The sequence below is a fragment of the Haemaphysalis longicornis genome, unplaced genomic scaffold (genome assembly GCF_048455015.1).
Source record: "Haemaphysalis longicornis isolate Haplotype H1 unplaced genomic scaffold, Haemaphysalis longicornis Haplotype H1 scaffold_3, whole genome shotgun sequence".
NCBI classification, from domain to species: Eukaryota; Metazoa; Arthropoda; class Arachnida; order Ixodida; family Ixodidae; genus Haemaphysalis; species Haemaphysalis longicornis.
This window is the reverse complement of record NW_027526335.1, coordinates 4,163,736-4,178,090: the sequence shown is the minus strand read 5'-3', so window position 1 is coordinate 4,178,090 and position 14,355 is coordinate 4,163,736. Positions and strand designations below refer to the sequence as shown.

The window sequence follows — 14,355 nt, the reverse complement described above, 5'->3', positions numbered from 1 at the left end:
TCGCATTACCTGCTGTCTCTGCGCGCCACAGTTGAAATGTTTATTTTCACTAATAGAGCCAGTAAAACGCACCAATATTTGAAGTTCGCGCCCAGCTCATTCAAATTTTTTACAAAAAAAAAGAATAGCAACACCTCATTAAAAAATGTAGGAAATAAAACAGGGTGCCGGCATGACAATGCGACTGTAGCCATGAAATTTCCGCAATCAGGAACTGTTCCTTGCGAGATACGAGATTAAAAAAAGATAAGAGGTAAATGGGGAAAAAGGTACCTTCCAAAAATATGAAAAATAGAAATTCTGCCCTATAAAATCTCGCACACGGCGAATGCTAATCTAGATAGCCTGCTTGACTGTTCTGTCGATGTCGAAACGCAGTTATGCGTGACTACGCGCTCTTTGGGGTATCGGGCAAACGAGACGCACATGTACATTTTCCAGCACTCCTTTTATGCACTCCGTTCCCGGCTCCTCGTTCAAAAATTTCTTGTCGTGAGGTTTGCGTGGAATGGCAAGATATTTTAGTCATTACATCAGGTATGTATATTTGTGGTGTACAGAAATATGAAACGCATTAAACCAAATTTCTTTCGTTTTAAGTAGGCGCTTTTAGCATGTGCAGACGTTAGTAGCTTATAAGATGAAAGCCGTATGGTTCTCAATATAATTTTACGGGACTTTCGGTGCTCCAAAAAGAAAAAAAATAAGAGAGAAAACGTGATAGTACTGTAGGCTTCTAAAGCCTGTTATAGTTCATTTTCTGTAATTTATACACTTTCTCACAAGAAGCAGCCGAGATATTCTTTTTTGGTGTTTCTATGTAATGCTTGCCTTCAGCAGTCTGCCGGCCATCGACCGCCTTTCGCGTATTGCCAAAAATTGGCTTTTCTTGAGAAAAATGCCATTTCGTCCTCAGGCTCCGCGCGGGTATAAAGAAACTAAACCAGCGAGACATTACCGGGAAATCTAAGCACGTTGCACACGCATCAGGCCAGCAATGTATTTACACAACAAATCTTTCCGCCACGGGCCATCATTCGGTTTGAATGAAATAATGGCTGTTTTGTCCATTTATCAAACAGGCTTCCCATTTGCTTTAAATATGACGTGATTAAAAATCAGCGTAGAAATTAGCCCCCGTTAATAGCGCCCCCCCCCCCCCTTCCTCCATAAAAAAAGTCCGCCTGTGGTAAAAATTGTTGCATACATTTTCGAAGTCGATTTAATAAACGGGCATTCACTTTACTTCTGGAGGCTTGAACTTCGGGATGTAAGTGATTCTATTTTTCTGGCGCCTAGATCCTATACGAACGTTCAGTTTGTGCTCGCGTCCCTAAGGTTTGTAATCCTATCGTCTGCCATGTATTTTTTGTTTTTTTGGCCACACGTTCTCAGCTAGAGGAGTACCAACTGCTTTCATTGTGCTTTTTCTACAGGTAATAGTAGATATACGTTTCTGTACATTCTGTGTTTTTCATTTACTTATGTAATCATGATGTTCAAGAAAACGATTTCGGTTAGTTTTTTTTTTTCGGTGCGATTCGGGAAGGTCGGCCTTTCAACTTCACACTGCCTTCCCTTCCCCCTTCACTACCCCTGCTTTAAAGTACCAAACACTTATAACCATGCATGGTCAAAATTTATGTCGCAACGCAAGATGCTTGTCTCAGTGGCTACGAGACTTGAATGCTCGGCAAGCTTTCAGTACAGACAATTTGCGGTAGGACGGCTTCGCCATTTTTGTGGAAGCAGAACATGTCCACCACGAAGGTGGCGGGGAAGTAAAAACTGAAGCGTTTTTTCATGTTTCGCATAAGTTCTTGCGTTGCCAATCGCGCAAACAAAAACGTAATTGTCGGCGGCAAATGCAGTCTTTTTCGTCGCGATCGCGCTTGCAAGACCGACGAGAACCTTGAATGGACGTCGATATAACGATGGTTTTGTAAACAATTGTTTATGTTATTACCACGAGCCTGCCTGTATGCTAAAAATGGTTACAAAATAACGATCTTGTTTTAATAGTGCGCAAAAAACTGAATGACACCCTTTGAATTAATCACATGATGTGCGAACTATTTTATTACAACCCTAATGAAATTAGCTAGTGACCCTGATTTGACGATTTCATTTAAAGGTCGATGTTTTTTTGCAATTGCTGCTTAATAATTGTGTTCTTTTTAAGTTCCGATATTTTTGAGCCCCGACAGGCATTATTTGATCAGTTCTGTGCTATGTCATTCGGTCTAACCCCAAAATTTGTTCGATTGGAACTGTACTTTTTGACCCTGATGATAGCGAAAGCAGACTGCGACTGGGGCAGCCCTGCCAAAAAAAAAAAAAAGAGGTGAGGAACATCTGATTGTTGAACTAGTTTGGTCGTAAGTTTTATACAACCCAAATAGTGCCGCGGCATGGAGGGAGCTAAACAGAGTGCCTAGAAATATTGGCGGTGCCGTATTCCCGTGCGAAATCTGTTCACACTTTAACATCGCGTTTAGCCGTATTTTTAGTTCACGAAGTTCGCTCTTATACAACATATGCACCCTCTTCCCCAAGCTAGTTGTCTGGATCAGACAAGCCATTCTCGCTCAGAGGGCTACTCATCTTTAAAGCTTAACAATAGGGTAAAGGTTACCAGTAAATGAAGTGACTGTGGACCACAACAGCGACAGGTTCTGACCCCAACTTCATAAAATCTTCGCCCTACCACTAGATGCACGATGAATTTTCCATAACTCTCAGAGGTCGAAAAAGCGCACGCACTTCCCTAGATTCGAGCCTTTATCGCCATTGGAGACCCTTAAAAAAGACTGGAATGTTAATCCAGTCTCTTTAATTATAGCGACTGCCATCTTGAAGGCCCGTTAGCAGCCCTTTTGAGCAGAGGTCGAGGCGTGCCCTTCCCGCCACCAAACGCCGGCGCCGCCGTTGGTGGCGCTGCTGTGACACAGCGGCGCAAACTCTTTAGGGGTCGCACAAACCTTATAGCCCTCCTTATATGCCACCCTCACTCTCAGTCGCGTTAACGTTCAGGAATGACAAAAATCTCCCAGAAGCAGAGGTCTAAAACGCTTGCGCAAGCAAAATATATATCTCAACCGTGCCCTGTATCTATATTTGCGCTCGAAGGAACACAGCGCATAGAAACCAAGTTAGAGCGGCAACGCTCGCACCTTTAAAATTATGTGGTTGAAAAGTCAGGCTCGTGGTCCACTTTTTGTTTGGCTCTATATGCCTGCAAGTTCAAAATGTGAGGCCCACTGGTTTTTTCAATAAAGACGGCGTCATCCTACCCATGTGAAAGTCAACGCTAGAAACCTTCCGTTTTTATTCTTCGTCCGCAATACTCTGTTGAGCGGGTTCAGCAAAAGGAATAAAAAAATGAGCAGTCGTAAAATATTTTCTAAATCGGAGTTGCGAAGACTTCATTTACATTTTAATTGGATACCGTTTTCCACGGGTAAAGCACCAGCGGAGGTTCGCCTTGATAAGAGCAGAAGCTGTGGACAGAAAATGAATCACGGAAAAATAAAAAAACAGGAGGGACGGGGAGTCGTGATGCAAGGAAAGCAAGGGATTTCATTGCATTCATTGCAGGGGATTTCATTTCATCACATTTCAACGCGACCCTTACAACACTTTTTTCATTTCTTTTTTTACGCTGCGACATTTAGGCTGAATGAAAACCTCCCGATCTGCGGATAACCAGTATGATTTTAGTACTTGCAAGAAAACTTTGTTCTCCGGGTTAAAATTACACATCACATTCGATCCCGCGCCCCAGGCCCGCTCAGTATGGCGTCGATGGCGCTGCTTAGTTAAAGCACAATAGTTGCCATCATCACTATTTTTATTTTTGACCCTTTTTTATAACTCGTGTATGTCCCATGCGCGTCATTCATAAGCAGCATTAATGTACCGTATTTAATTTTTATGTTTTCATTATTCTTCTCGGTTCGCAGCATTGCGGCCGCAGGGAGCAACCCGTGCAACTGTGTTGTCGGCGATGGACGGTGGCACATTCTCCTTCAGCAGTTACGCTCGCCTTCCAATTCCTGCGACGACCATCAGCCTTAGGTACCAGACAACTCTTCAAGACATCCCAGTGGAAGTAGAGCAAGATCTCGTTAGGGCTTCAGCCGACCTTATGTTCACACGGACTTCATGGCAGCGTTAGTCTAAAGTCACAGCGAACAACTATAAAATTGAAAGGTCTAGCCGGGCATTCCAGCAACGCCTCGATAGGTGCATAAACTTGAACAAGACTTGCCTGCATGATTTCGATTATATGCAGATGACGTTCCTATGTGGAAAGATATACGTGATTACCATAGCCCTGTTGATATGGTTGTTGACATTCACGCGGTTCTTACAAGCATATAAAAACCACTACCACACCTAGGACGTGAAATAGCACCACATGGAACCGAACTTCTTTTTGCATCTTGACGTCGACTCTCCACCAGCTCTGAATACGGCATCTCAAACAACAACGTTACCGTAAATAGCGATCCAATTCGGCTGTTTTTCATCCCAGTTGGAAGTCCCAAATGTACTAAAGTATGGCTCACCTGGACAGAGCAACAGTGAAGATCCTTATTTGAACTGATGAGGTGTTTAAACCAACCTTTGCAGGGCTTCCCCCTCTTACGTACGTCTTTCTGTGGGTGCCTACGTTTTTGCGTAGCTCTTGTGCCTGCCACATCTCTTTCTGTAATTGTCTTCATTTTCGCTCTAAACGAAGCTATGCATCCAGTGTGCATCGTGACGCGAAGCTACGGTCATGTATGAGCACGGCTCGTGCCGGGCGTATGAGAACTGCGGCCTATGCTGCCCGTGTTTATTATCTATGCAACAAGGTCCACTTGAGACTTCGTCACGTTCTCCACCGAGGTACTTCATATGCCAGCCTCCGCAAACACACAAGAATTAGACTCTTGGAACAAGCAGTTCCACTCGATCCCACGGCTCTTTCATAATGGAAACGTGCCACCAATATTACCTGAAAAGCATTGCATTCGCAGATTGAAACACGCACTGACCTAATAAAAAAACGATATGGTGGGACAACTTTCATCATGGATCGTACCAGATATAGCCCCTCATGCCCTTTGTTCCACGTGGGATGGCCACCTCCCGTGAAAACCGTCACCGAGAATCCGACAGAACCCGGCTGTCTGGTCAAGTTAAAATCTACACCGATGCCACCACGTCGGACCGCAAGTTGGCTGCTCTTCACTGCCCGGACATCACTTCAATAACGTCTCCTTCAGCCGCTGCAGAAAACCTGCCGTATCGTAGACGGCTCCTGACTGAATCCTTCGGCTCAGTTCAAGAATTGAGGCAACTGCAATCAGTGAATCGTTTTGCTCTTAAATTATATTGACGTGCTTCAACACGACGGAGCATCCGTCCTAACCAACTGGGTCCCTGCAGGTGAGACCGTCTGCGCAGGTAACTAGGTACCTAATACATCTGCTCAGCAGGTAACAACTTTATTTTTACTAGTTACCTCCATGGCGCCACCTCCGCTGATTTCACTTTTCGAGGAACTCCTTCTACACGGCCGACGTTCGCACCTCCGCTGAGCCCTGGCATTTTTTCTTTCTACAACCGCCACTGCACCTCTCAGCAGTTATACAAGCACGGCCACCGACGCCGGAACACGCAGGGATCCTCCAGTTCACGTTTCAACCTCCGGTGAGCCCCAGTTTTTCATGAACCTCACCCCGAACATCGACCACGCCGGCATGGCTAGCTAAGGCTAACTGGCGCATCGGCGAACCCGAGCGCCGTGGCAACGGTAGCGTGCCCCTGCGTTGCTCACCCAGCCCTTCCCCAACAACCAGCCATGTCCTCCGAGACCGATTCCAGCTGGCAAACCGTATACAGTCAAACCTCGATATATCGAACACGGGTATATCGAATTATTGCCTGTATCGAACACTTTCTATATCACGGGGAAAATCACATGCATTTTTAATTTTTTATTTCGAACTGGGACGGACATGAAATGGGTATATCAAACTCCGCCACCCCAGACTGCCCAGACCGCTCGCGCTTTGTTGACAGGCGGCGAGCTATCCCGCAGTACCCTGGAGGATAGTGGTGGTGCGATGTGCGTTCCCGACTGCTGCGCATCGGTTCCACCGAAGCAGAATTGAACGGTGCAAAAGAAGAATGCGAGCTTGAAGAAACCTGGGGCCAGCTGGAGCGCTTTGTTGGGGCTGAGCCACGAAGCATGATGTGCATTGATGACTTTGTTGGCGCTTGGCGGTCACGACAGCACCGGAACGACGGCGGAGTTGACGGATGTGGAGATCCTAGCGGAGGTTACTACTGAGCGCACAAACGAAGACGCAGCCGAGGTTGTACCCGCAAGCGCTGCTAGTGCCCCGCTTCCGACTTCGACCGAGGCTTCAGCGGTTTTGGCCCTACCGCATCGCTACTGCAGCGCTATAGAAGGCACCGGCCTGTCGCTAGTGGAACGTTTGGACTACGCTGAGGAAGTCGTGTATAACACGCCAGGCTACCCTGCTGTAGTACTTTAAGCCAAAAGAATAAATACTTTGAAGCACCAAATAAGTATTTACGGCAAAATTCGTTCATTTATTGATTTGCACCAGTTTATGACTCGTTTTTTTACGTGATTTTATATATCGAATTATGGTTATATCGAACTATTTCGCGGGCACCGCGCTGTTCGATATATCGAGGTTTCACTGTAGCACTCCCGCCGACGTAGCCAAGACCTCGCAACAATTGTAGTCCGCCCTTCGGGAATCCTACTTGCGAAGAGCAAACCCACTGAACTCATGCAAGCCATTGCGGCCGCCGCCCGCCTTACCCCAAGTGAAATTATCGACTCAATTCTTCAGCCAAGACCACAGCAAAATTTGATCGCCGTCAAAACCTTCCACCCATCAGCTCAATAGAAGCTCCTAGCCATTCTCTCCTTTCTCATTGCCTCAACGGAAGTCCCTGTCACAACGTACGAAGCGGCTCCCACAGACTCCTGCCGGGGTGTCATTCACGGCGTCCCAGCTGGAACCTCCCCACAGGAACTACTATCCCATCTCATCTTCACTGGGGCTCCCACCATCAAGGCTCGCATGATGGGCAGCACGGAAACAGCCCTTATCACTTTCGAAGGATCCTTCGTCCCCCGCTAGGTCCTGTACTACCAGGCCGAATACCGATGCCACCCAGAACGCCCGAAAGCTCAATTCTGCTAACGGTGCCCTAAGATAGGCCACCGCAAGGATGTGTGCGCTTTGCTCCCCTCTATGGAGCATTGCCAGACTTGCTCCCAAGACCTTACGCAGCTTCCGCCCGGCCAAGAGCATGACTGCTACGCCACCTGCCGCAACTGCAAAGGCTCTCATCCCAGCACCTGGACAGAGTGCTCCGAGAAAATTAAAGCCGACGCCAAGGTCACCCAACAAGCCTACCGCCGCCGACTCGCTAACCGCAAAACAGACAACCAATCATATCCTGCTTTGCAAGCACCGGACAACCACCGTTCCAGATCCCGGTCTCTCAATCGCCATCCAAGCACCACGTTCAGAGTCCAACATCAACGACAAAATTTGAAGCACAACGAGGCGCACTCACCAGCAGCACAGGTCCCGTGACATTAAGCTGTGAGCCAGCAACTCTCTTCTCCCCTCCTCCCCGAGGCCTAAAGCCTGCCTCTACACCTATCACAGCATCAGCTTTATACCGCGATGAGCTTGCCCCAACAGATCTAGTTGCAAATACAACTAACCAACCCCCTGTACCCATCCCCACCACCATCCAAGATCTGTTCCTCTATATCAGCGCCAAATTTGTTGCTCTCGAATGGCGAGTTGGCGCCCTAGAAGAAGCACTAGGTCACTCCTTCCGCAACCCTAACAAACGCGCCCGTTCCCTATCAGCTAGGCCCCGCCCTCGCAATGCAAGCTCCTCCCGTATAGCCCCAAACCATGAACACGCGGAAACCTCTAATAATCTAGCAATGGAACTTTTGCGGCCTCCGCAAGAAACTTAACTCCCTCAAAGCGTATATCAAAGCTCACGATAACTCCCCCCTCCCCCCGAAATCATCCTCCTACAGGAAGCCTTTCACGTCCCAGCTGTATCGGGCTACAACACGTATCACACAGGTGACCCTGAAGACTCACACTCCATTAATCTTGTCACCTTAATAGCCAAACACCTCACGTACACGGCACTTGACACCTCAAAGTTTAACACACCCTATTTTCAAACTCATGGCATTCTTCTGAAACCCAACCTTCACTCATCTGCTACCCTCATCTGCTACCACCATCCTCGGAAACCAATACCTCCGTTTAAATCCCTCTTCACCCGCTCTCGCGATCCTCAACAGGTCTCCCTCATCATTGCCGACTTCAACTGTCATCACACAATGTGGGGATACTCTTCCATACTTCCCCAGGGTCGAAAGCTCGCAGACGCATTTCTCTAGGCCGCTGCTCTCTCCTCAATGATACTTTCTATCCTACGTGTATAGGCAACTCTGTCGAGCGTGATACGAACCCTGACCTTGCATTTTACCAGGGCACTCTCAAACCCCTATGGGGGCACTTGCATGAAAACCTCGGGAGCGACCACGCAATCATTTCAATCACCCTCACCTCCCATAAGTCAACCCCTAGATCACAAACCCGTATTTCGCTCGTTAATTGGACGAGGTTTCGCGACGAAGACACTCCCAACCTGGAACCTAGAAATCCTCACGCTTGGCTATCCCCCCTTCATGAAAACTATAAAAAACACACCAAGCTGATTGCCACCACACTCGCAGCCCCCTAGGTAGACCCACATTTCCTTTATATATGGGACGCTCGCCGGTCTCTTAGGCGACGGTGGCGCATAAATAAATCTAACCTCCACATTAGGCGCCGCATAAACCTACTAACTCTTGAAGCAGAGGAATATGCTTATCTATCGGCCAGCACGAACTGGTGGACACTCTGCGATTCACTAAACTCCCATATCAGCACAAAGCGCACTTGGTCTCTTCTTAAAACTCTCAATCAGCCAACACAACGCATCAATCCGATTCCGAAGCTCTTACTTACCACACAGGTGTCCCCTACCGATCTCGCCAACTCTATCCGCAGCTTACTGTTCCACAATAGTGCAGACCACCCTGCAAGCAGACTTCCCGAGCAGTCGTTTCCAGCGTCACCCATGGACACCGCCTTCACTCTTCAGGGGCTACAACGAGCACTAAACTCCCTGCACCGCAACACCACCCCCGGCCCGGATAAAATCACGTACAAGATCCTGAGAAATCTTAACTCAGACTCTCAACAATCTCTCCTTACTCTTTTTAACCATGTCTGGAACACTGGCCCGATCACCTCATCCTGGAAACATTCTGACATCGTTCTTATACAAAACCTTGGAAAACCTGCATCTAAAGACAATCTTAGACCCATTTCTCTTACCTCGTGCGCAGGCAAACTTCTCGAACGCATGGTGCTCACCCGCCTCGAATGGCACATGAAACACCACTGCCCCCTCCCCTACACCCAAACCGGCTTCCGTCACGGTATTTCGACACAGGACACACTTCTCCGCATCTCTCACGATCTTTAAGAATTACCGAGCTCCTCCCAACTTCGCGGCCTCCTAGCTTTCTACATTCACAAAGCATTTGATACAGTTCCACACGAGGCAATCCTCGCTAACCTTACCCGAACAAACTGCGGGAGTCGAATGTACGACTATATCAAATCCTTTCTCTCCGACCGCACAGCCTCTTTAAGCATCCCGGGATCGTCGGCTCCATCTTTTTATCTAACCTCTGGCACCCCACAGGGCTCAATCCTTTCTCCAACCCTTTTCAACCTGGCACTAGCCGAACTGCCTTACCTCCTAGACTCCATCCCCCACCTCTCCTACTCCATCTATGCCGATGATATTTGACTCTGGTCCACCCATGGTAGCCCAGCCCAACTCGAAGAAACTCTTCAACAAGCATGTGTTGTATACATGTTCGCAGCATAGGTCTCTCTATCTATCTCCCCTTCGAATCTGCCCTCATGATCATAACGAACAAGAAAGGCAGAGCCCCTGATCGTGACCTCATCAACATCTTCATTGATAATATTCAAATTTCCAAAATAGACTCACTAAAAATTCTCGGTCTTATCACTACTCCGGTAGTTGCTACCCTACACTGCGAACTATACACTCCCAGATCGAGCGAATGATTCATCTCTTGCACCGCGTCACAAATCGCCTGACTGGTTTACACAAACAACACCTCCTACGTATTATAGATGCTTTTACCATGTCCCGCATACTTTACATAGTGCCATACCTGTATCCCACGCCCACCCAACTAACCAAACTAGAGGCAGCTCTCCGTAAGTTCTACCGCATTGCCCTCGGCGTGCCCCACTATGCTCCTACTAACAATCTTATCGAGACCGGCACATATAACACTATAGAAGAACGTATTCAGATACACAAACAAGCCCAACTTCAGCGCCTTCAGACATCTCGCTAGGGTCGGGTACTTTTGCAGACGATGACTTACCCTACTGCGTCGCTTCCTCCAATCCCCACAACTCCCCCTCCTTGGGCCACGTTCCCCCGTATCCGCCTAGAACCCCCAACCTAAGAATATGAACCCCTCCAGGCATGCCACTCGTCGCTTTCTACGCTGTAAAGCCCTCGCCAAACGTGTCTCCTTCCTAGAAAAGCAGGAATCGGCGGTATATTTTACATACGCCAGTCATGTTTCCTCGTCGCGGGTTTCCCCAAAAACGCCTTTTTTTATGCCCGCCAGATGCCACCTCTCTAGAAGAGCACTCCATCGCTCTTGCCATAGAGCATGCTGCTCTCACAACCTTCACCGAACACCCTACTTACATCTTCACAGATTCGCAATCCGCCATACGAAATTATTTACACTATACCGTCAACCTCTTTTCTTCTAACCTAGTGACTGAAACTTTCAACAGACATCCTTCTCACCTCTTTGTCCTGCAGTGAAATCTCGATACAACAAATTTCAAGGGACCGCTAAAAATATTTCGTTATCTTGAATAATCGTTATAGTGAAAAAATAAAAATTGCGCGGTAAAAATTGTGAACGTAACAAAAGCATCCACCGATCTTTACTGGGCACACTTGCACAAGCGGGTTAGCCTCTAACGCCGGTCTGGATGCACGGTTATTTGAAGAGATCGGTGATCTTTGCCTGACGTGTGCCACTCAACTGCTGCAAGACGAAGGATTCGAAGCTGTCCACGTTCTTGTGTACTGCCTCGGTGGCATTGGTGCACCTGCTAAGAAAAGTGCGCATTTTTGCTACGCACTGAAAAGCGTCGGCGTTAGACACGGCTTATTCGCCTTGGCTTGCGGGTCCTGTCTCAGCGTCGTCGTCGTCGTCGCTCTCGGCGTCCTCGTCGCTGGTTCCGTCATCGCGACGGACGGTGTTGACGATGTCTTCAGTCGTCAGTTCAGCAGACGTGCATGCTTCATCGTCGCACTGCACGTAATCTTTAAGGGTGACTGCAGCGTCCACGACGAGCTTTTCTGCGACTTCATTCCATGCATCGCATTCTTCACTGTCTTCTCGCCACCACTGGCTAGCATGCCGGCGAGACCCCCAAGAGCAGGCGATGGCAATACAGCTAAACCGCATTTAGTATGCTGATGATGATAGTTGTGCATGCCCACCATTAGTCGTCGTTCACACCAACACGAGTAATTTCGCACACTCTGAATTCGTTATTTTGAAGTGTAGTTTTGTATAGGGATGATGAAATTTTTTACGTTATTCTTAAATATTCGCTGTTCTGCAATTCGTAGTAATGAAATATTTTTACATGAAAATTAATGGGGATTTGGTAGGGGATTTTCAAAATGTTCGTTAATCTGGAAAAATATTCCGCCATCTCCACGAAGTGAATGATGATGAGAGGGGCGAAGCAAAAATGCTTATCGGTAAAACCGTGAGACATTCGCCCGCACATCATATAAAGACTCGACACGTCAAGCTTTCTACCGCTCCGTTGGCAAGCCCGTCGACGACGTCGATGTTTTCAATGGTTATGTAGGTGTTGTTTTGGACGATTGGAATCTCCATGGAGAAGTTGGCGAATTCGGTGTGTGACATTTTTGCCACCTTGGCCGTCGCCTTCTGCAGAGCGTCTTGTGTCGTGTACCCTCGGTACGTGTCTTGAGCTCGCAGTCGACGAACGACAACCTAGTCTTCTTCCTCTTCTCCTTGTTAAGTAGCAACGAACGCGCTAACGTTTTGTCCACTCCGGCCAATCTTTGGTTTGCCAATCCCTAGGGGGATCCTGCCACAATCATCATTAATGTGCCGTGCCGTATACAGCAGCAACGAGGGACGGGACAGGTCCCGAGCAAGAAGAGCTTCGGCCCTAAAATCGTTAATATGAGGCTCGCAATAACGGGATTTGACTATGGGCAGAGCCTTCTAGTATAGAAGGCTCTGACTATGGGTACCTGGCCACGCTAACATGGACGGCAACACAAAAGTAAACGCGCTTTCCCGAGCTCGATCCCCGGGTCCGTCTATCACTCGTCTTCACGATCGCGTGACCGGTAAATTCACTTTACTTTCCTATCGCATCGCCCGCCTCGTCTACCCTTCTCCAGACCCGCGCCTCACTCGCGCCCAAACCGCTCTTCTCCGCCAGGCTCATACCCGCTCTCTCCCATCTCATCACATTCTACATCGCATACCGAAGCGCTCCGGACCACCAACCTGCCCTTCTTGTGGCGCGTACCCCTCTATCCCACACTCCTACTGGGACTGCCACCCCCCGAAGCTTCCGCCCTCCCTCTCCCGCATCACCTCATGGAACCCTTGGCTGGCTCCCTGCCCGGAACAGACGTTCGGACAGCCCACGAGGCTCTCTTCCTTCATATCCAGAAGATCTCCAAGGACATTCTGGACTACTATGAAGACAGTGACGCCTCAGGATCCATCGTTTAGCTGACCTGGACTTAGGTCGGTGACTGGGCAATAAATGTTTTCTCTATCCCTCTCCTTCGTCACAAAAATGTTAAGAAGCAGAAATCTCTGAAGCTGTTCCCAGGGAACCCACAGAGGTTCTCACTAGCTTACCTAAAGTGGAATCTGGCGCTAATGTCAATGGGATTCTGCGAAAGCGCTCCATGTTTCCATGGGTGCCGCCATACCGTGCAGTTCGGCCAGAAGTTCGGCGTGGCATGGCCGGCAACGACTTTGTGGCTGCGCAAATTAGGTTCTTGTTAAGAAAACTGCTGCCAAAAGGGCCGCCGTTAACAAATATTACTTTATATAAAATAATGTGCTTAGGTTGACAAATAAATGTGGGGGAATTCGAACAAAAGGAGGAGTCTTACATTTTGCCCACGCCGCCATATAGACCGGGGCATCCCGCATATATTTATAAATTATTACTTACTCCAAACTAGGTGCTCTTTTCTACGGTTTTTATTGTAATATTTAGCTGAAAATAAAATATTTAGATTGACTTAAACTGTATTGTTGCTTTTTCTCAATACTGTAATATTATCATCTGCTACGCGCTTTGGCAGGCGAAGCTGATGCAGCAGGAAGAGATGCAAAAGTTATGTCGTCGTATTTTATTTATTTGTTTTATCCAAGCAGATATAACTAAACCTAGAGGCGTAGCCTATTATTACCACCAGTAAGCCTTCGAGAAGCGCGCGAAGCATTATGAAATTGTATCAATGCTTTGCATAAATCCCCACCGGGGGGTACGTGCTGTTGAATCCCCATCATCATCATCGTGTGCACAATCATTTCATTAAAGCGTAGAACCCCGTTCCGGTCAGCCATTCCATTGAACCCTGCTGCCTGTCTCCTCTTGCCATAACATTTGGTGCCCACAAACCCGGGAAGAAGATCAGGGACTGGCGGGGAACCGTTCGACCGACTCCCTTGAAGGCACCGACGCCAGCACTGGCGTTCTTACCGCCGGCCTCGAGGGACCTGGGACTAACCAGACACGGCCGACACCGGGCGTGACCATCCCCGGTGCACCGACAAAAGGCAACTGCAACTCTCCTACCGACGCAGAAAAGCCCCGTACCGTCTAGTCCACCCTGCTTGGCCCAAAGAGTATACCGCTACTGGACGCTCTGCGTTCGTTGCGAAACAAGGCGCGTTCTGAATTCATAACTTTTCTTACCGATATTGACCGAATCCCTACTCCGTTACCCCCTGTCTGGAAACTTGAAATGAGCCTCGAAAATCTCGAACGTAAATGGATAGACCTACGAAAATCGGATTCGGACATTAAGAGACCTAGTCGAAAACGAACTTGAGGAGGAAGTAGGACAGGCTGA

General features: G+C 48.1%; 1 protein-coding gene across 3 annotated transcripts in view; it reads left to right on the top strand.

Annotated features, from left to right (window-relative positions):
* Positions 1–14,355, top strand: part of LOC144173162 (uncharacterized) — a 152,954-nt gene that overhangs the window by 113,335 nt on the left and 25,264 nt on the right. For 2 of the 3 annotated variants that reach the window (XM_077701667.1, XM_077701668.1), the window contains exon 2: positions 3,963–4,077. The exons of the other annotated variant lie outside the window; for it this stretch is intronic. In XM_077701667.1, the coding sequence (XP_077557793.1) occupies positions 3,963–4,077 (115 nt within the window). The remainder of the gene's footprint in view (positions 1–3,962; positions 4,078–14,355) is intronic. 3 annotated transcript variants of the gene reach the window in all.